The sequence below is a fragment of the Eretmochelys imbricata genome, chromosome 2 (assembly GCF_965152235.1).
Source record: "Eretmochelys imbricata isolate rEreImb1 chromosome 2, rEreImb1.hap1, whole genome shotgun sequence".
Lineage (NCBI taxonomy): Eukaryota > Metazoa > Chordata > Testudines > Cheloniidae > Eretmochelys > Eretmochelys imbricata.
In genome coordinates this window covers 230,509,124-230,532,878 of record NC_135573.1, presented here as the reverse complement: position 1 = coordinate 230,532,878, position 23,755 = coordinate 230,509,124, and the positions used below count along the sequence as shown (strand labels likewise).

The 23,755-nt window shown below is 41.0% G+C and overlaps 1 protein-coding gene across 1 annotated transcript in view; it reads right to left on the bottom strand.

The window, feature by feature from the left end:
- Positions 1–23,755, bottom strand: part of MALRD1 (MAM and LDL receptor class A domain containing 1) — a 513,316-nt gene that overhangs the window by 386,518 nt on the left and 103,043 nt on the right. The window contains exon 2 of the mRNA XM_077808757.1: positions 9,991–10,204. Within this exon, the coding sequence (XP_077664883.1) occupies positions 9,991–10,204 (214 nt within the window). The remainder of the gene's footprint in view (positions 1–9,990; positions 10,205–23,755) is intronic.

Here is a 23,755-nt window from a genome sequence, read left to right as displayed (position 1 = left end):
TGCATAAAATTGTTCTTAAGAGATACTGCAAACATCATCAAGTTACCATTTACTTCAAATGCTTCAATACACACTATTATTCATGTCAGCACTGGGCTTTCTCATGCAGTAATTAAGATTAAACATTAGGAAATAACCATTTAACACAAATATTTTTATCTCCACTGTCTTTCATATCATTGTATTGAACCCTGGATTTTTAGCAACATGGTTATAACATTTATTAGGAAAGTATGAACCCATATCCAGAAATCTCCAAGGGCCTAATCCTGCAAGTTACTGAATCCTTACTTGGGGGCATCATCTCATCAATGGATGGATAGGGCACTCAGCACTTTCCAGGTGACATTTAGCACCTTTCATGAATGGGCATTAAATTAGATTAATGCTCAATTCGCTAGTTGGGGTGCCAGTTTGATGGAGCCAGGAGCACCAGAGACACCCACAGGGGTGAGAGAAGATCTCAACCAGGAGCAGGTAGGACAGTGCTCCATGCAGTCCCCCTACTTCTCCCTCCTATTCTCTTTCACCATGTGTTCAGGAGGAAGGGGCTGTTTCTTTCTCTTTCCGCCTTCCTCCCTCCCCCCCTTCCTGCTGCCCAGCATGGGGAACAGGAGAGACATTGTATACTTCTTTCAGACACCAGAGCATGCCTCACCCATCACTGCTGCCATTGGGCAGTGGGGTGCTGGTGGGGTTTGGTGATTGGACAAGCAGAAGGTGGAGGTGATTACTGCTACTTATCGCTGGGCAAGTAGCCATTTTTCAGGCATTTTTTCAACAGCAGCCAGCATGGCTGCATAATGAGAGAAGCAAAGCAGCAACTCTGGGGTCACTGCCAGAGCAGAAGATATGTACCTGGCCACTTAGGGGAACCTCAGACCAACCCAGTTCCTCTAAGCAGCCCCAGCAGTGCCCTCTCAGAAGTTTTGAGGAAGGTGGCTGCCAAGGCTAGCCCTGGAGCTCTAACTCATATTACGGCTGCCAAAGAACTTCTAGCTTCAGGACCTAGTCACTGTGAATTGGGACCAGAAGCTCCAGAGGATGCAGAGAGAGGGGAACAAGAGCAGCCACTGAAAGGAAGAACCTGTGCCCAAGGGAGAAACAGCCTGCTGAACCCCCTGCTTTGGTGAGGGCTTCTGAGGCAGCCTTACACTCTGCTTCAACTGGTGAGGCTCTGGGGGAGGTGGAGGCAGTTCTAGCCCTTCTGCAGTGGGGGACCCCCATTTGGTGATAATGCCTCTGGGAATTATGGATGTTAATCCCTCCTTATAGACAGTTTGGAACACAGGGGCCATTGGTGAGATGTTACTGCTGGGACCCCATGGCCCCGTACCCACTGCTGGAGTGCTGGGGCTGTCTCTGGCACAGTATGGGAGCCCATCCCAGGTTTAGAAGGGGAGAGTCTTGTTCTCCAGCCCTCCCCACTTCAGTACCAACAGGATTCCCAATTGCTATTGATCCTGCTGCCTATGGGGTATGCTGTCCCTCCTTCAATCCTGCACTGAACATAAGGATGTGTGAAGAAGGAACTCTGATAGCAAAAAAATGGTATTAAGCCAGACTTCAGACTGCTGCCTGTGCATCCTTCTGACTTTAGTTTGTTAGGGTTTCAACTCACTGGGCAATTTTACTTGAACAAAATTATAACTCCTGCGCAGCCTGTGAAAAGCTTAGTTCTGCATTAGAATCAGCACTGGTCAGGGAATCCGGACTTAGAGAAGTCACCCATTATCTTGGGTTTTCTTTTTGTAGGAAGAACAGAAACAGACACTGTCTGAGAGCACCAATAGCAAGGAAAAACACGAAAGGCCCCGATGCCCATTTGGAATTGGATACCGCAGCGGGTATTTCTCATCACCCTTTTGAAAAATTGGCAGAATCGTGAGAATTATTATCTATAATTCTGGCAACCAAGAAAGCATGCCTCTGACAGCTGCAGGTTATCACTGGCCATCTAAATTTTGCATGCAGGGTTATGGTTCCTGGAAGTAATTTTAATGTACACTAGCTGCAGCCACAATTGGTATTACCAGGCCTCATCACTATATTTGGCTGACCAAGGAAACGAGAGAGAACCTAAAGGTTTGGGATATGTTTTTGTCAGAATACAAAAGGGTATCATTTTGGCACGCAGAGTGATTGCTGGATGTGGACTTGCAGGTCCACTTAGACACGGATGGTGGCATGAGCTTCTGAGTGTATGTCTGTCATGATATTGGTCTCCTATAGTATGCCGTTGGGATGTGACGGGGCCCTGTAGTCCCCTAGCCTGAAGTCCTCAGAGTCAGGATGATCCAGTTGTGGAAGACTCAGTCCTCTGGCTGAGTCCTGTGGGAGTCAACCCCTTCTGGGATATCAAAGGCCCACAAAAAGGAAAAAAGAAAAACAACAAACGACAGGCTTCCCTTCCTTCAAGGGGCCTCTCACAGGCTGCAGTCTAGCTCAATGGCCAAACAATAGTTAGAGCCACTAACAATAGTACCAGAGTAATTGTTCAGAGTCAGCCAACCTTCCCTTCAGATTTGTTGTGCTTGTGTGAGCAATCCCTATTCTCAGCCACAGTGTCCTCCAGGAGCTGAGGATGTGAAAGTGTGTGGTCCACGCAGGGCTGCTGCTAAGTCAGCTGAGCTTCCTCCGGCCCTGCCATATCTTGTAGGTGTGGTGAAGCAGAGCTGCTTGAGCTTCCAGTGGTTCATTAACCCTCACCTAACCAGTACAAGGTTTGTATACTCTGTTACAACTTCCAAGGGAAATGATGTGCTCAGAGGTGGCTGGATCATCCAGAGAATCACCAAGGACATCATATTTGTGGGGTTTTTCTCTATCCTAGTGTCCATCTCTGTTTGGGGTAACAGATTCCATAAGTGAGTTCATTTCTAGAGTGAAAACATAGATTCCAAGATCAGAAGGGACCATTATGATCATCTAGCCTGACCTGTCCTTGGTATTAATAATGCCATGATCGATGCTCTGTCTTGCTTTCAGATTTTGGGAATTAGCAACACAGGCTGAAAGGACACAATAGCAATGCCTCATACCACGTGCAACCTTGATTACTGATCGCGTTCAGAGTAGCATGATACTCCATTGCCACATGGACATTCCAAATTTACAAAGCAGGATTTTCAGAGTTTATGGATTTCAGCAAGTGCCAGGCCTACCTCACGTATGGCCCATCCCATAAAGGGATTCCCCAATCTTTGCACTGGGTGTGTAGTTCGCAGATTACTAGAAAGTTGGCCATGTTCAGTGGGACCATGGGCAGACTGCAGAAAACCAATTATTATTCAGACAAAAAGAGATTTAATCCTTACATTCCCCAAGTTTGCAATAGCGTCAGTAAAGCAGTACCATTTATAGCAGCCTTCCTGGTGGTCTTTTTGAGGATTTTCAGTGTGGAGGAAATAGTTTCTGGTTCAAAGAGCAATGAGTCTAGCAAAGTGTTGCCACAGGAAACTTGCAATGGGATCAAGGAAAAGACATTGTCAATTAAAAGCAGATCAGTTTTGTCATGGTACCAAAATTGTGCTGAATGAGAGTGGTGAAAAGGTTACTTGCCCCATGAAGGTATTAAAAGCAGTCATCCCTTTGGCTTCAGAGCCATTGTTTGTCCATCTTCACTCATTGATATATTTGCTTTCCATAATCGACTCTCTGCATAACTGTTCATGTACCCAAATATTTGGATGCTAATATCTAAATTCTATCATTAAATTTAATCAATCTTATTTGGGTTATTGTTGATTATGTCCTGTATATATTGTATGACTTTTCAACCAACCTTCATGTTTTTGGGTAATTTAAGCACTCTACCCAGATGTACAGACACTCTTTTCTTATCCTATGTATTATATAATTTTAACATTAGCTTTAATAAAAAAAATTATTGGGCGTATAACGAGGCATCTGGCAAAAATCTGGCTCACAGTCCCCATTTTGGTTGCCTGCATGAGGTATCAGGGAAGGTTGTGGGATCAGCTAGTGCCACTCATCCACTCCATGGCAGGCTGTTTCCATTCCCAGCATGTGATCATTATTCACTTGGGGTAGAATTATTTAGGCACAGCAAAAGAGCTTGGTTTGATCATTAGAAGAAAGAGGGATTTCAGCCACATTTCATCTCTTTTTCCTGAAATAGTCTTGATCTGCTCAGACTAAGACAAGTTTGGTGGGGAGTCGCCAGACCTTCCAAGACTCACCAGGCCAAGAAAGCAGTTAACTGAGAAACTGGCAAGTTTATAAAAGTGACAAGGGGGTATAGTGATTTCCCAGAAGGGAAGTAAACAGCCCCCCAAAACTGTTTAGAGAGGATGGAGTATATCTATCCAACACAGAACAGGATATTTTCTTGGAGGACCTCAAGTAATGAGTGGATTCCTCTCTAGATGCCTGATGCGAGGGTGGGAGCAATCATAGAATCATAGAATATCAGGGTTGGAAGGGACCTCAGGAGGTCATCTAGTCCAACCCCCTGCTCAAAGCAGGATCAATCCCCAATTAAATCATCCCAGCCAGAGCTTTGTCAAGCCTGACCTTAAAAACTTCTAAGGAAGGAGATTCTACCACCTCCCTAGGTAACGCATTCCAGTGTTTCACCACCCTTCTAGTGAAAAAGTTTTTCCTAATATCCAACCTAAACCTCCCCCACTGCAACTTGAGACCATTACTCCTTGTCCTGTCATCTTCTACCACTGAGAATAGTCTAGAACCATCCTCTTTGGAACCACCTCTCAGGTAGTTGAAAGCAGCTATCAAATCCCCCCTCATTCTTCTCTTCCACAGACTAAACAATCCCAGTTCCCTCAGCCTCTCCTCATAAGTCATGTGTTCCAGACCACTAATCATTTTTGTTGCCCTTTGCTGGACTCTCTCCAATTTATCCACATCCTTCTTGTAGTGTGGGGCCCAAAACTGGACACAGTACTCCAGATGAGGCCTCACCAATGTCGAATAGAGGGAACGATCACGTCCCTCGATCTGCTCGCTATGCCCCTACTTATATATCCCAAAATGCCATTGGCCTTCTTGGCAACAAGGGCACACTGTTGACTCATATCCAGCTTCTCGTCCACTGTCACCCCTAGGTCCTTTTCCGCAGAACTGCTGCCTAGCCATTCGGTCCCTAGTCTGTAGCAGTGCATTGGATTCTTCCGTCCTAAGTGCAGGACCCTGCACTTATCCTTATTGAACCTCATCAGATTTCTTTTGGCCCAATCCTCCAATTTGTCTAGGTCCCTCTATCCTATCCCTACCTGCCACCGTATCTACCACTCCTCCTAGTTTAGTATCATCCGCAAATTTGCTGAGAGTGCAATCCACACCATCCTCCAGATCATTTATGAAGATATTGAACAAAACCGGCCCCAGGACCGACCCCTGGGGCACTCCACTTGATCCTAGCAGCCAAGTACACATGGAGCCATTGATCACTACCCGTTGAGCCCGACAATCTAGCCAACTTTCTACCCACATTATAGTGCATTCATCCAGCCCATACTTCTTTAACTTGCTGACAAGAATACTGTGGGAGACCGTGTCAAAAGCTTTGCTAAAGTCAAGAAACAATACATCCACTGCTTTCCCTTCATCCACAGAACCAGTAATCTCATCATAGAAGGTGATTAGATTAATCAGGCATGACCTTCCCTTGGTGAATCCATGCTGACTGTTCCTGATCACTTTCCTCTCATGTAAGTGCTTCAGGATAGATTCCTTGAGGACCTGCTCCATGATTTTTCTGGGGACTGAGGTGAGACTGACTGGCCTGTAGTTCCCAGGATCCTCCTTCTTCCCTTTTTTAAAGATTGGCACTACATTAGCCTTTTTCCAGTCATCTGGGACTTCCCCCGTTTGCCACGAGTTTTCAAAGATAATGGCCAATGGCTCTGCAATCACAGCCGCCAATTCCTTTAGCACTCTCGGATGCAATGCATCCGGCCCCATGGACTTGTGCACGTCCAGCTTTTCTAAATAGTCCCTAACCACCTCTTTCTCCACAGAGGGCTGGCCACCTACTCCCCATGCTGTGTTGCCCAGTGCAGCAGTCTGGAAGCTGACCTTGTTTGTGAAGACAGAGGCAAAGAAAGCATTGAGTACATTAGCTTTTTCCACATCCTCTGTCACTAGGTTGCCTCCCTCATTCAGTAAGGGGCCCACACTTTCCTTGGCTTTCTTCTTGTTGCCAACATACCTGAAGAAACCCTTCTTGTTACTCTTAACATCTCTTGCTAGCTGCAGCTCCAGGTGTGATTTGGCCCTCCTGATTTCATTCCTACATGCCCGAGCAATATTTTTTTACTTTTCCCTGGTCATCTGTCCAATCTTCCACTTCTTGTAAGTTTCTTTTTTATGTTTAAGATCCGCAAGGATTTCACCATTAAGCCAAGCTGGTCTCCTGCCATATTTACTATTCTTTCGACACATCGGGATGGTTTGTCCCTGTAACCTCAATAGGGATTCCTTGAAATACAACAGATACCCAAGCTGATTGCTGTTGTCTCCTGCAGTGAGTTCCAGTGGGGCTGATGCGATAACAAGATTTGAAGTCCCTTTAGCGCAATGGACTGCTTGGGCATTGGTCCCCAGCATGACAATTCGCAGTGAGAGGGTCTCTCCTATGTCTCACACAGCATGTGGCTCCCCTCATCTTGTCTCTCCTACCTCCAGCATGGAGGAAGGGAATGGATCATGGCTGGCTTCAGTCAGGGTCCCGGAGAGGCTTTCATACCACCCTCAGGTTTGCAGAAGCCAGGACCATTGGTGCCAGTTTTGGTCCACAACAGAACAGCCCTGCTGGGTCATTTGTGTTGAGGGGCAGGAGGGGGGGAAGTCACCATCATTGGGTAATAGTTTTAAAGAGAGTTGCCTCCTCTGCATTCAACCATACTATGATGTATGTCTCTCTTTCTGTGTCCACATCAATGCAGCACAATGATTAGTTATGAGGTGCAAAAGAGGGAGCAGACAGCACTGTCTTAGGCATTTGTGGTGTAGATTAATGTATAGATTAGCTGAGCCAGCAGCTAATTTTTTGCTGCTGTTTTTATCTTTGGTACTGTGCTACATCTTGCTGAAAAGCATGTCAATGGTTCATTATCACAAACACTGCTGGAGCATAGTTGCCTTATTATATGAAATAAACTGAATCACACTCAATCTTATCTCAAGAGATTTCCCATAGCTGAAAACCCAAATTAAAATGTCAACAAGTTAGAATAAGAAGCACAGTTCTTTTGTTTTAAATTAAAACTCTTGATCACTCACGATTATTTTTTAAAAGATCGGTTCTATTTATTTTCATAGAACATCTAACTTGAAAGTTGTCCAATGTAATTTGCTGGAAGATAAATTTACGCAGATAAAAGTTACTGCTTGGGGAGTGGAAGGGAGGAGGAAGAAATGTGTGGCTTGTTCTAGACACATTTTTCTCAGTGTTTGTTTTGCAGTGTTAACAACAAAACAAGGTCTTGAAATCCATCCCTAAGTTAAAAAAATCTGTCTAAATCTCAACAGAGAAACAAACAGTTCAAGTTCAACTGAGTCTATTTAATTTTGATAATCTTGCTAGAAATATGAGACACTGCATCACACTGTTAAAGAATTTTTGATCAGAAGATACTGTCCCAACAAAGACAAACACTTCCAGTGAAAATAATGTGTATATTTTTAATGGCTCCTTGAGAGTGCTTTTGGAGAATTAAAAATTTAGCCAACACACCTACTGTGTGTGTGTGTATATATATATTATTTTAAAGAGTGCTATCTTGGGAATGCAATTTTTTTTTTTTTTAAAAAAAAGCAGTTTTATCATTTTCCCCCTAGTGAATATTTTGCAATAGAAGCTCACAGCTTAAATACAATATACATGCAATTTATTCCACTCTCTCTCTCCTGCACAAACAGCTCAGATGTGGAAGGGAAAAGATGAGACCAAAATGGTGATAAAAGTATAATATTTGAAGTTCCATTCCTACAATCTGATTCATGCAGCTAAAACTCTTATTCCCATATGGAGACCAAATTAAATCAGTGGAGCTCTGCATGGGCACAGGGATCCATTCATTCACATCAGAGTGCAGTTTTGGAGCCTAAGCAAAAGACTAGCTCAGATAAAAACACTGAATCTGAACAGCCCCAATTGTCAGTGGGCAACAACAGGGCAATATTTCAAAATCAGAACCCAGATCTGGATCTGAATTTTACGATTAACACTTGGGGCTTGTCTACACATAGAACCTGTCCAGAATAGTTCTTTTGTCCATGTGGACACACTTATTCCATGTTAAAGTCCCTTTATGCAGTTTAGCTTAATCCTCACAAAGGCACTTTTGGTGTGGAATAAGAGTGTCAGCACTGACAGCTAGTGAGGAATAAGTATTGCATTTTAAATTCACACACTAATTTATTTTGCGATAGCTTCCCCATGTAGACAGATCTGATCTAAATCCTTAGATTCAGATGCTCCGAAACTCTGTTTGAAATCCAGTTTTCCAATTTTGTGGCTCTCCCATCTCTAATTTAAATTCAAGTCTATTTTCTCGTTAGATCTGTTCCCTGCCTCCTGTGAAAGAATTTTTATAGAAGAGTCTTTTGAGTCTCTTATTCCCTCTCCTGCTTTCACATGAATGATTCTCCTGTAGCACAACTATGCATGGGGCTGAACAAGAGAATGTGTGAAGAACTGCCATAGAAATTAACAAAAAAGCATGTTTTCTTGTACATTCTGCCAATGTAGCAGAAAGTGTATTTCAGTGACCTATCTGCCTGGAGGAAATATTCTTCGGTAGAGGAAACAACAGCCAGGGACCATATATACTACATACTCAAACTGAGCTTTTCAGGTATAGCTGGACATAACATACAAACATCCCTTGTGTTCAAACTGCTATTATGTTGAAACTTGCCAAGATACATGCGCGGCACTGCATTTGTGAGGGGGTTCAGTGGACTTAATTTTCTGCCTGGTAATTCATAATCCTGTCTGTTGTAACAGGATACTGCATACAGAATGCTTAACCTTTGGTTTGGTTGAGCAGGAAGACAGAAGTGGGTTATATCTGCAGGATACACATTTCTAAGCCTATAACCTGCTAACGTGAACATCTGTTTTCTGGAGGTACTGCCACAAGGTAGTCTCTGGTAGCACCTGGTGACATTTAAGTTTTCACGTTAAAACTCACAAAATTCAGGAAATCCAAACTCCTCCTTGTGTTCCAGGAATAGGGTTCTCAAGGAACATGACTCTTGTGCTGGGCATTGTTATACGTATGTTGCAACGTAGCTTAATGTTATAGCTAAGGTAAATGTCAGCTATAAATTCAGTTCAACTAGGTAATTTGCAGCCAGCTTGAGTGGAGTCAGATTGTCTGGATCGCTGTCTTAGGTCTAGTTGACCACAGCCACATTCAGAAACATTGATGACATCTCAAGTTATTAAGCCAAAGCTATAAGTTCATAACTTTTTTTGTATTTGTTTGCTCACTTAGTACGTTGTGTGAGCTCTAGCCGTGTTACTTTGTCCACTATTCCTGTACCGGAACAAAATGGAAACCTTTATTACTGAACTGTCATGGACCTGCAACAAAGATTTTTACCAAAATTCTTTCACAAAATTATTTTTAGAGCAGACCTGAATTCCAGAAAAAAAGTTCGTATCTAGCTAACATTTAATACATTTTGACTCTAATAAGCAGTTGTGAATTAAAGAAAAGTGGGGTTGGGAGGAAGCTTCATCTAGTGACGTACCTTGAATAAGAAAAATCCATTAAAGATATACAGATTTGGATAGAAATTGAAATTTAAGAAGGTAACACTTGGGTAAAAGAAAAAAAATAGATGAACTACAATTCCATGAAGTTTCATCCAAATGAAATTCTGTGCCCTTCTGTTCACTACTAATTATTTTATAAATAAAGCTATCAAACTGTGCTAACTGTACTACAAAAAACTTTGCTTCACTTCTGATGAAGCCTACCGAGAGCTACTTACAATGTTTTTCATCACTGCTGTCTTCGCACTGGTTGGTGAAATTGCACGCTTCCTTTGGTGGAACAGAGGATCCATTGGCACATTGGAAGTCATGTCCTGTGGATGGCTGAACAATTAGAAGAGTGAGAGAACACCACAAACAACAGAAGCTGACTTTGTTCATTGGATACGCTACCATCCAGGCTTCCACTTTGAAGAGAACTATTGCAGCAATCTAGTACTGGCCAAGAAGTGTCCATAAAAAGCCATGCTTACACATTTTGCTTTAAAACTTTATTTTCTAGAGTTGCTCGTGTTTAGAGATTGATACTCTAATGAAATATGCTCTGTGTGAGGAAGTAACTTTTGAGCCATATATCAGTGTGTCCTTGGAAAATATGTAACTAAATTTCATCACTTCTTTTATGACTAGCAGGCTTGTTTTGTTGCATCACTATGTAAGACAAGGGTATATCATTAACTCATTGATTGGAATTATTGCCTAATGACCGGCAAAAATTTCAGATAAGTAAACAACATAGGCACACATAGTATAATCAGACAGTTAGCAATATTCCTGAAGCCTTTTGTGCCTTTTCTTGAAGTAATCTGGCAGCAATGCTTAAGTATAAGTCATTTATGAAGAGCATTATGCATGAGCTGTAGAGATGTGGCAAATAAATTCAACATTGATTTTAATATCAAAGTGATGACAAATGATTGGTCTATGAAGAATGAGAATTTGTATACCCTATCCACATATCATGCAGTAACCGAGGCATGCTTGTATATAGGCTCAAATGATGTCAATTGAACTACTTTCGGGTTGTTTTGATTTTGGCCTTCTCTTCGTGAATCATTTCTAATTTGAGCAAATGTACTGGATATTCACACGTATTCTCCAGATAGCTCATTTGAACAATTGTGAGCCTGCAGGTTTTTGCACATTCTGTTCACTTTGGCTGCTTACTATTCATGACATTTATTTGGTCACCTTAGTCACATGGCATTACTTCTGCCCCCTGACAGAATGAATGCATATCTGTAAGCAAGAGAATAACAAATAAATAATCTTCTTGAACTACACCCTTCTATGTACAATGAACAATATGACCCCACAAATAGCAGCAAACCAAATTTTTCACTCATCCATGCAAGGACCAGGCACAATTGCTGCCCCAGGACCAGAGAGGAATGGAGATGAGAGTTAGCTGTGGCTCCCCTGCCCCTATGTGTTGTCCAGTGGAGCTGGACCTCGTGAAACATTGCAGCAATGTGTATTCTCCCCCTGGGGCAGTGCAGTACTGGGTTGAGCGTACATGGCGCAAATGAGCCATAACTAAGTCTATATCAACTGAAAAAATGTGGACAAAATGACATTTAGCTTTATAAACAGAAGTCCAATTAACCCCGCCACTGTTGCTAGCTGATTTGTTTCCATAGATCACTGTTCACTCCTGCAGAAGTCACCAAGCTTAAAAAATAAAATTCAAGTCATTCATAGCCAAAGCCAAATTGCCTTTACACATTTAGAGCCTTTGAAGAACAGCACTGATTGAGGAGTCAACTGTCTTTAATCTCTGTAAAGGTTTAACATAAGGGTAGTGGTATCAGATTCTGTGGTGAGGCAGAAGTTCACTCACCTGGAGCGCACAGATAATTCAGCTCCAGTTAGGGGTAGTCTCACCTCAAAAAAGAGCTCTGTGTAAGCTCGAAAGCTTGTCTCTCTCACCAACGGGAGTTGGTTCAATAAAAGATATTACCTCATCCACCTTGTCTCTAGGTTTTTACATACACATTCATTGTTGTGTGGACCACCTTCCTTCCCATTGGTGACCCAGTAATATCCTTGTGGTGATGTTTATATGGAATTGTTTATATGAAAAAGTAAGACTGGGGAAAAAGTTAATGCGGGGGGGGGTGTTTGGGGGGGGGGGGAAGGGGAGAGTTAAACATGACCTAGTACCTAGAAGCAAGGAGAACCAGAAGTAAAGGACCAGCCATCTCCGTGGCCAAACAGCAATGCCCTGCAGACCGCAGTTTAGTAACCTCTTTACTAGTCATTCTCACCTCAGAAATAAAGACCTAGTTGAACAGCTATAACCCTGATCATTAGTAAAGCAATGGGGTGGTCTTCAGATCACTGTGTCCCAACAGGTTTATAACATTCTACATCAACATTTATCTCTATATCTTCTCAGTATTTAATCTCAGTTGCTAAGCCATGAAGTGTGCTGTCACTAGAGATACAACTATTTTCAGCAGTAACATACAATATGCTGTCTTAAGTACTCATCATTTAAGTGAGTCATGTAGCTATATAATGTATTCAACATAATTCAGCATAATAACCTGACATCCTAAATGACAAAATGCCAGGGGGATTTGTTTTGCCAAATAACAAAATTATTTTCACATTGAAAATCTTTTACCACTTCACAGGTTATTTTTCCCCCGAATGGGCAGCCAAAGCAGACCAGAATGATGGAATATTAGTGGCCATTAGGGGGAATACAATCAGCAATCACAATAATATATCTGTTTGTCAAGAAACATTGAAAAAACCAAAGCAAGAACCCAAGATGGTTGTTATCACAACCTAGGTATAGTGTTACTAGTTGAACCACCATGTCACTGCCCCTCAATGACCTCCCACTTTTGGAACCCGCCCTCTGAAAAGGCTCACAATATTAAGTGAGCTTAACTCCCATGTTAAATTTTCAGCTCAAATCCTATGCTGTGTGTGGCTGCTTTATGCCAGACTGTTGTGGCAGAAAGCAGCTCTAAAGCCTGTGTTACTGGCCACAGAAAGATCATTGTGCTGCAGGAAGATCATCTAGTTCAAAAAAGAAGCTTCTATGGCATCTCCTCCCCATTCAGTTGATGTAAGGGACATAACCATGGCTACCTTTATGCCCAGATGATTTCTGGCTATATTTTGTCCCTTGCAGAGTGCTTAATTTGTGCCAGGGCTTGCCAAGGCTGAGCCCCAGCACCTCTAGGCTTGGCAGTTCACAGCCCCGCCACCTTTGGGCTCGCTGCGTTCGATATGAAAGTAAATCACTGCTTCAGCCCCAGCACCTCTTTCATTACAAATTACACACTGCCCTTGCAGGTGTTAACAGCTTATGTAACTTAGAGCTGCCTGCAGCCTCGATGCAGGGGAAGTAACCTTGTACCCAGCCAGCTCAGGACTGAGGAGTGCAAAAGTGACCTTGCGCCATTTTGACCCTCTTTTCTGAGCTTTACAAGGTGCTCCTCAGCATAGCAGAGGACCTAGCCCTTCATTTTTAGGGCCTATTTCTCTTTTACATATTGTGAAATTTCTCCACATGAAAAAAAGTATTATATTGTAACTCTTTATTACTTTAGTCAGTCACATATATACTGCAGTTAAATGAGCAGCCTTGTGCTACAGACTTGACTGTTCTCTGAAAAACAGCTGAGGAGAACCAAGAAGGTGAGCACACAACAAGGCTGATAGCAGCAATATTATGTAGATGTTTATTTCTTCCCCTCCAATAAGTAAATGAAAAATTTAAATAATCCAGATGGCCTAACCAGACATTCTGATCTGCTGGATCATTTGAAATGAAATGTGATTGGAGGACAGAAGATACAAGTAGGTGCTGTATCCTGATTTGCCAGAGTATTCTGAGCCAGTCAATGGTCCCATCTTGAACTGTTCTGGAAAGCAGTGCACTCCCTGGTGTGAAGTCAGACTGTGAAGTTCTGTCTTTTACAAGTAGCACTTTCTTCCGTGAAATAACACTAGGACAGCTCTCTAAGCATCAGCATAAAGTAATTGTTGGCAACTATACAAATACAAACAGAACTAGCTACATTTTTAACACCATTCCATTTCTGATTCCAATAGCTTTATTGTACTCCACAAGTATTACATTTGGGTTTATATTAGGTATTCCATACCTAAAAAGCATTGGTTCTCAATATCTTCTCAGAGCTGGATAACTTTGTCCATAGATTCAGCTCCCCAAAGTGCACTGTGTGTCAAATCTGTGGGCTTGTCTACCCGGAGCCTTAGTCTGCATTAGAGGGGTGTAAATTCTAGAGTGCAATAGCATGTTGTGCACTAAATGCCCTGTGTGGACCCCACTGGCATGCACCAGAAGGCCCCTTATGTGTGTTAATGTTGTCCTGTTTCAAACAATACTACATTAACACGCGCTAGTACACATTAGACTGTACACCCCTCTAGTCTGGAGTAATGTACCATATAGACAAGCCCTTAATCATAGCCATAGCAGAGGAACGGGCTAGGGATTTGGGATCTTGAGCTTTTCAAGTCTGGCCCAGATCAACAGTGACAAAATATAACTGTCACCTGAAGACTGTTCAGTAGCCTCTGTGAAATGAGTGGGTGTTCCCAGGGGTCAAGTGACCACGCTACTGAAAATGCCATCACAAGTGATAATTACATTTGGCCCTTGTAGTCTCACTGGAAAGATCACAGAAATGAAACTGCATTCCCTCCTTTAGAAATGGTCTCACCATACCAGCGTCGAAACATTAGCTTAGCTTAGCTCTGTTGGGAAGCTTGTATTGTTCACACAGGTGCAGTACCCGCTCTATGACTATTCAGAGAACTTCAGCCTCAAAGCCTGGAATTCTGGACCATTCCTGAGCATTAAGAAAAATCATGTTTAAAAAAATTAAGAACATAAATTCATGCTTCAACAAGAATTTCTTTATCTAAAGTCACAGGCCTAGCTGACAAATCCCACCACCTTGATGCTTTAATGGTAAGTGGAGAATCAATGTCCATTTAGAAAATATGTTCATGTTATCTGTCTCAGACTTTACAAAAGGTTGATGTTCTGCCCTTACCTTTAATCATAATTAAGTATTTATCACACTGACTGCAAATTAAAATCAATATGTGACAATGTTCATCCTACTTAGAGAACTCTCTGACATTTGGAAGCATTTTTTAAAAGATCTTCAAGAATAGGCGACAGCTTATAGCATAGGAATAAGTCTTCTATATGTTCATAAGGACGCCCTACTTCAGTCATAAAATCTGAAACTTAGAGCACTGTAAAATGTTCCTTAGCAACAAAGGCAGTCTCCATCAGCATAAATACAGAAACAATTTGGTTTCATAGCATAAGTGAGAGACTCCTCCCCACGCAGCATTTTCCCCACCTGGGGAGCAACACACAGGACATCAGCCATGCCAGAATTTGAGATCAAAGGTTGTCTCCTTATTGTCACCCCTCCCCCCTTCCTATCCCTAGAACAAGAAAGGTGTAACACTAGTATTGCCAACCTCAACTGTTCTAAGCCCATAAGATTAACTTTAATAAAAAAACAAAACAACAAAAACAAATCACGATTTTTAAAAATAATAAATTTGGGGGTTTTATTTGCCTTCTGTTTAGAGAGTCTTTAATGGTCACATTTTCAAGATTTTCTCTGCAACCATGAGGGCTGTAAGATTCTCATGGAGAAGCCCCCAGGAGTTGGTGCTTTAAGATAAATATATATCATGAGACTCGTAAAAAAGATGACTGTTGGCACCACTAACAGTTTATGCCACTGTCCCCTGCAATCACACTTATTTATCTACAACTCATTAGTACTTGAAGCACTTCCATCCTATATTGCACAGCTAGAAACTCTCATTACAAAAGGAAGGCCTTTGAAACAATGAAAAACTCCCTACTTACAATGTCCTCCTTCTCCTGAATACTTATCTCATGCAGTAGACAGAGAGAAATCATTTATAAAATCAATCGTAAACCCAAAAGTAAAACACTTAATTGTGCAGATTTCAGGTTCTTTGAAATACAGGTCAGTCTATTCCCACCTGAAACCACAAACTCTATTACATACCCACCAAATTTGAACCAATGGAAGTGACACCAGAAGAAGACTGCTGGATACACCATATATAGCTTCATACTCTGGCCTGCAAGCAGATATCACATATTCTGGCTTTGCCTGTCAGGGAAATAGTTGCCCCTTTTCTGGGGGTGTTCCATTTATTGTGACAGAATTAAAACAATCACAAAACCCCAGCAAGGATATCTTTATCTTGGGTTTCTCCTTCACCAACTTCCAATTGTAGTGAGCAAATATGGGATAAAGATACCCCAAAACAAAATGGAAAATATTTCCCCTAGCTATTTAGGCAAGAAAAAACTCTTTAATGTTTTTTTGATCCCCCAACCCTTCCCAGGAAAAACCAATAGGGGATAACTATAATTGCAGATACAAACATTTATTATTTTTCTCTTTTGTTATTTGAATGATCTGTAAACTTTTAAAACAAATAAAATAATTTAAATTTTTCCGCCCGGAGATATTTGTATATTTTTGGTTTGGAAAAAGTTTCTTCTAGGGTGGAAAACCTCCTGCAGAATATGCTGGAACTGAAATTAATATTGAAATCTGTTGAGGAAATAAATAAATAAGGTCCCACTAAAATAAAGAGGTTATATTTTCTGAGGCACAATGTCTTAGAAACTAAGTTCCAGGTTCTACTCCTATATCTATGAAGACAGACATCGAGCCAGAATGCAACCACCATCCCACATACAGCTAACCATTGTAAAATGAAGATCCTCCTTGGAGAGCAGAATTACCACACAATGTATCACTATAACTTTGATCCAGAGACACAAATCCTACAAAGGAAGAAGAGCCAATGTTATCTATCTTCTGGTGATACAAATCACTACAATGAGGAACATCATTTCATAAATATAAGAAATCTTACCTTGGGGGACAAAGTCTAGTGCTAAAATCTTAGACATTGCCTGAAGGCAAACAGTTATAGCAATGCAAATTTGTATTGTTGCAATGATGGAAATCCAGCACTGTGGGTAGATATTCATTATTATAATTAGGTTTGAAATCTGCCTGAAGGCAATTTCCAGTTGTTCTGATCCAGGTCCATACAATTTGTCACTTTCCCTCTGTGATCATAACAGCTAATATGTTCTCTTTTAGCGCGTGTCTCCAAGCAGTACATTTAACTCCAGGACATATCTATCTTTTTTGTAAATAGTTGAGTGATTTAATAGCAGTGAATGAACTTGAAGGTTTATTAAAATATGTGTCAGACCTTCATAATGCATAATAGCAGCCAAATTGTCACAAGGATTAGATGTTCAGATACACCACAAAAAGTTCAGGTTCTTATCTATACCTTTCAACTACTATGTTTTCCATCCCCTCCGCCCGATCATCCCAAAGTATCTGATCTGATCCCCACTTTCTTCCCCCGCCCCCCACTCAGCAGCCTCATCTCCCCATATCCATTCCCCTCATCTCTGATCAGCAAAGATGTTCCCACAGTATTTCCAAAAACAGACTACCTTTCAAACTCATAGCTACCTTTCTCAAATGAAGCACTTTCCTGCCTCTTAAACCCTCTCTCCCCACAGCCAACTGCATCTTTTGGTGATACTGTCCAGGTGGTCTTCCTCCACTACTGAATGCAATCTACTCAAGATAACTTTTGTAAACACCATGGAAAGCATGTGCAGAAGGCTGTGAATTTTTTCTTTCTTATCTCATCCCTTTTATAAAGAAGGTTCATGTTAGGCTAGAAACCAGCAAGAAGCAGCAATCTGAGACCGGTCATAATTGATCAGAACCAGTTCAGCTACTTGAACATTTTCCATTAATATACATAGTATGATGAAAAACAGTGTTTGGTTCAAATAGAAGTTGCAGTGAAAAATGTCCTTTTTAAGGATTTTATGTGGGCTTTTGCCAATCTTTTTCCCCCCGCTTTGGGTCTTTTATTTTTATGATGAAAATCTGAAAAATTGCAAATGAGTCTTTTGACCAAAAAACGGGGGGGGTTGCTGAAGTTTTTTTTGTGGGTGTGAAATGTTTTTTCACCATCAGCTCTACAAACTCAGCCATCCCTGTATGTGACATAGCACAAAAGAATGCATGTTTTCCCACAGCTCTGAGAATGTGCACAAGCAGAGAAAAAGTCATTCTGAAAGTGAAGGCTTATAAAGGAGCTGAAAAAGAGCAAAGACAACGTACTGCACTGCAAAATCTCTGAATATAGAAAGAGAGAAATAGAGTCCTGGAAAATGGGGACAAAAGGAGGTGTAAAGGCATGGGCCATCCCCACGGGCCCCGGTGTGGCTCTGCCTTAATTTTCCCCAATTGGGGCTGCAGTAGGTTCACTTTAACAGCACAGGGCAAGGAGAAACCAACATACACTAACAAAATAGCATAGCCCCATTTCATAAGGCTCCAGGGCAGGAGCAATTATAACAAGCAGCTCAGAAGGTCTTCATCTCAGGACCCTGGTTCAAAGCTCCCTAACTTAAAGGTCACAAAACAAAGTGTGAGTCAGGTTAGGCTAAGCTCCCACAGCCTGGGAGAGAAACCACCACCTGCTGCAGCCAGGACAGCTTCTACTCCCTTCTCTCTGTCCCAGCTTTCTGCTCCTGTTTAAATAGCCCTGTCCTAGAGCAGAGAAGGGCCTCCTTGATTACACCCCAGGCTGTCCTTGCCATAGGTTCCAGCCTGTTCTTTAGGGTATGTCTACACAGCAGCTGGGAGGTGTAATTCTCAGCATGGGTAAACATATACATGCTAGCTCTGCTCGAGCTAGCACTGAAAAATAGCTTGAGCTAGCTACAATCCCTCCTGCCTCCCAGGTAGGTACTCAGGTTGGTAGCCCGAACCACCACCACCTGTGCCACAACAGTCGCACTGCTATTTTTAGGTGCGAGCTCAACAGATCTAGTGCAGTATGTCTGCCCACACTCCCAGCTGTTGTGTAGATATGCCCTTGAAGGGATAACATACTCCTTCACAGGGGTATTAGAAAGGGATTGAAGTCCTGCAAATGAAATAAATGGGGACCCAGAAGGAAGAGGGGGTGAAAGAAGATTCCTTGAAGAAAACGGAAATATTTTGCCTTGAAACCAGAAGCAAAGATACGAACAAGCTGTGTGAACAGAGCAAGTGAACCAAGAAAAACACATGACCTTGTCTGCATGAAAAAGTTCCATTGTTTGACTGAAAGTGGTTATGTGATGGTTCTCTGAGGACCCAGAGCTCTGAGTCACCTTGTTAACCCCCTGCCATCAGTGTGAAGGATTCTTGCTTGTGCTTGAGTGTCAGCTCCCTAACATCACCAGCCTGTTAGCCCAGAGGAGAGAGCTTGAATGGCTCTGCCAGCCCTTACTTTGCCTTGCAGGTTAACAATAGGTGCACCCCAATCCCCGAGTCCCTTTGAAGCATTCTCCTGATGTATTCAGCCCCTGACCCTGGCCATTCACAGAAATATCAGGCCTATTGGCCCCAAAGGACCAGAATATACAGCAGCTTGTATGATTCAGCTCAGGACCAGCACTTTCCTTAACACCACAGCACTGAGATATATTCTTATTGTCCCTATGAATAAGGATACAGCAAAGGTTAGAAATTCAGGAGACAGTGAGTAAGGATCTGGGGAAACAAATGGTTACATATCAATAAAAACCATAACAGGCTTTCCAGACACTAAACATAACTATCAGGTTAACTCCTGTCTAAAGAAATTTATCTGACCTTAGACTTTTTCAGTGTTTTCAACCAAGGTTGGCTAAGAGACCATCTTCATAAATGTAAACCAACTGCCAATTTATTTACATTTGGTTCAGAGTGGGGGGGAGTCTTCTTGGCATCCCACATATACCCCCAAAGTTCATTGTCAGTACTCAGACAGGATAATCACCCATGGCTTGTTTTTCTTGTTGACTTCACATTTCGTTATTAATATTTGACTTTGTATGTAAATAGGTATTCACTGTGTTAGCTTCCATGCTTAATTTACATTCCAACAGAGAGAAACATTTCTTACCTCTGGTTTGGAGGAAAACCTGTTTTTCACCTCTGCTGGTGACTAATGCCTTGATACAGACTTTAACAACATTTTCAGTATACATGCACATAATTTCTTACATAATATTGTTGTGAAATATACGTATAGTTACTAAGGACCAGTGTGACCTGGCTTTCATTTAATACCTCACATGTCTTTTTTTGGCAAGCCAGAATGTACATCCCAGAATCCAGATATTCCCGTAACCCCCTTGCTAGTTGCCATTAAGGGGTACTTGGGTCACAGGTTTTAAACTGATTTAGTTAAACCAGTGTAAAAGGGCTGTGTGTACACTCTTATTTTGGTTTAAAATTACGCTTAGCTTTAATCGATTCCTAATTCACTTAAACTAAATACAAATAAGTTTGTTTTAAAACAAATTGAGAATGTCCACGAAACTTTTTCCACTGGCTTAACTGAATCAGTTTAAAAATCGCACCTAACTTAAACTAAAAGAAAAGGAGTACTTGTGGCACCTTAGAGACTAACCAATTTATTTGAGCATAAGCTTTCGTGAGCTACAGCTCACTTCATCGGATGCATACTGTGGAAACTGCAGAAGACATTATATACACAGAGACCATGAAACAATACCTCCTCCCACCCCACTCTCCTGCTGGTAATAGCTTATCTAAAGTGATCACTCTCCTTACAATGTGTATGATAATCAAGTTGGGCCATTTCCAGCACAACTTGGCCCAACTTGATTATCATACACATTGTAAGAAGAATGATCACTTTAGATAAGCTATTACCAGCAGGAGAGTGGGGTGGGAGGAGGTATTGTTTCATGGTCTCTGTGTATATAATGTCTTCTGCAGTTTCCACAGTATGCATCCGATGAAGTGAGCTGCAGCTCACGAAAGCTTATGCTCAAATAAATTGATTAGTTTCTAAGGTGCCACAAGTACTCCTTTTCTTTTTGCGAATACAGACTAATGCAGCTGTTACTCTGAAACCTAACTTAAACTAGTGCAACTTTTTTGCATAGACAAGTCTTATTGTCAAGAGATCCCACCCTTGAAGATCTAAACAGTCTTTGACATGAGTCTGGAGGGTAGGAGGAAATGCATATTATACCTATGCAAAGTAACCTATTTATAATACAGTGCATCATGTTCTTAGTCATTCTCATGAAATTTCTATGGATCCAGGTACTGTCAACAAGTTAAACAGAAAAAGGAACATAAACCTGTAACATTAGCTTCATCGTCTGAAAACATTATTAGGAATCTGCTGGCAGCACAGTTTCCTTGCTGGGCAAATTCTTCCCCAAGGGGAAATGTGGTTACAGCTTCTAAGGACTTACAATTTCATTAAATGTAATATGACCCTTGAATGCGAAGGCTACAATGTCATGAGATTGGAAAGTATCATAGCAGCAGTGTATTTCTCTTTAATACATAATCTCATTTGGCTCTGTGCTTATCATTCAGTCATGAACTTTAATGTTGGTAACCTTCCAAGTGTGCTTACACAGGAACAATTTTATCTTGTAGCTAAAAAAATAAAAACCCCCCAAGATAAATTACATAACCCAAAATTTCACAGTAACTGAAACGAGAAGTAGGAGTCGAGGTTGATATCCCAGAAATGCATTATGCATATGATTGTATGATTTCCCCAAATTCTAATTGCCAAATTCAAACTGAAGTATGTTAATGAAAAAAACAAGAAGTTGCAGTAACCCTTGACTTGATCTATATTTAATGAGTATTGACAGGCTTCTTATTTTTATGTGGAAGGCAATAATTGCATTCCATCTGCTCCCAGTTAAATGGAACTAATTCAATTGTTAGATTACAAATGTAAAACACTAAGCTATAAATACATTGGGTTGAAATGGACCCAGGGCAAATTTCCTCCCCAATTGCTAATAGGAGCTAACAGAATCAATTCGAAGCTGAGTTAAATCCAATATATAAACTAGTGCATGACGTGGCATAAACACTACACTGAAAATTAATGTACCTTTGTATGCTGGCAATGTGTGGCATTACAATTGATATGATGAGTTATGCCGATTTCATACTTAAATCAAAGATGAAAAAACTATCCAGCACATTCGACCTCATCTTGTGAGGTGCTGAGCACCCTCAACTCTCTTTGAAGTCAATGGATGTTTAAAGCAGAACACCCTGCAGAATCAGGTCCTGTAATAGCACCGGCCCTGACACTTGCCATAGACCACAAGCAATACCGATCCATTAAAATGATACCATATGGTCCGTGAAACAAGTGTGTAAAGTACCCACGGTTGCAGTTATAGCGTTGACATTCAACATATTTCTTATTTGTTCCCAACAAAAAACAATAACATAAAAAGGTCAATTTCCAAATGTGCTGCTGCAAATGTTGCAGCCTTAGAACAGCTAGAGAGACAGACAAAGCCCTGAACAAATGGCTCCTTGGTAAACTAAATTGTGAGAGCTGAACCAAACCACTAGAGCATCATAGATTTCGACTAGGTAACATTGCAATAAAATACTAAGTAGCACAAGGGAAGTCCTTATAATGAGAGTATAGTGTTCAAGAGAAGATGAGAAAGACTGATGGAAATAACAAAACCTAACAAAGGAAATACAAAACATTAATCTTCCCTCCATCTTTCACGTGTGCTATAATTCACATATTCACCTAAAGGCTTTATTAATAGAAAAAGGCTTTGAATAATACAGTCATCTTGTCCATTTTCCTCTGTCAATGCAAAGTCCTGCCTGGGCCAGGGGGCTGGGAAATCACTGAGAGCACCGAAGAGACCCTGCTCTCAGTTCAAGTGCCTGGACCCAACACAGCGTACAGCAGCCCAGAGATGCAATTGCCAAGAAAGTCCTGCTCAGTGTCAGGCTGGAGCATGCCCAGTGTGAATGGGATCTTCCAGGAATTTAGCTGCTAAAATCTAAGTCTCTACTGAGCATGTGAGAAGTTCAATTTTGAAAGGCTTATTACTTTACCAAATTTGAGTGGATTTTCAGGATAGGGAAAGGCATATCTCTGACACAAAAAACAACCCCCTGACAAATTTCAAGTCCATTTTCCAAATGATAGGGGCAGTAGAGCTCTTAAAAAATATAATAAAAGGACATTTTTAACATAGACAAAACAACATATATTTCCCTAATTTTATTCACAGAAATGGCTGAACCATTTTGGCTGAAATAAAAAAAAAGTCTAATACAGACATGTAAAATTTCAGCCTGAACAGTTAAAGTTTGGTAAATTTATAAGCAACAGAAAACACGGTCTTATAATGGGAAGTGTCAGCCATCATTAATAATACATGGTGTTACCAGCCCTGCCTATAATATTTTCCCCATGGCTATCAGAGAATCAAAAATATTTAATATCTTTGTTATATATTTATGCTGAATAAATTATTAAGATAGCACCTCATTTTAAAATATCCATGATTGTTTTCAAGACAATATACGTAACCTGTAATTTTTGAAATACAGATAAGAACCTACATATTTTTAGCATACCATTCTTATTCCTCCTGACTTTCTAGAGGCAAACATTCATTTTTTCCATGAAATTGAGCCAAGACATTTTCAAGAAGTTTCTTTTAACTGGATGTAAATATTTTATATATTTTAGTTCTGTGATTCATATAAATGCTGACAGGATAGATGATGCATAAAATATGAAGATGCAAAATGAGGACTTGTAATAAAAAGCTCCCATTTTATTTATCATTTCTCTGGTTCCAGAAGTTCATTCTTTATTAAAATCCCCCCAAATGTAAAGGATGTGAGTTGTTAAAACAACCCTATTTCTTGTGTCAGTATGAAAACAAGTCAATTGAAGTCTATTATGTAAATATGTTACTGATTTAAAATGCAGATGACAAATGCTCATTAAAGGATAATGTCAGTAGTGGTGTTCATATGGGGGGATGCGACAGGGCAATGGGGGTGCAGC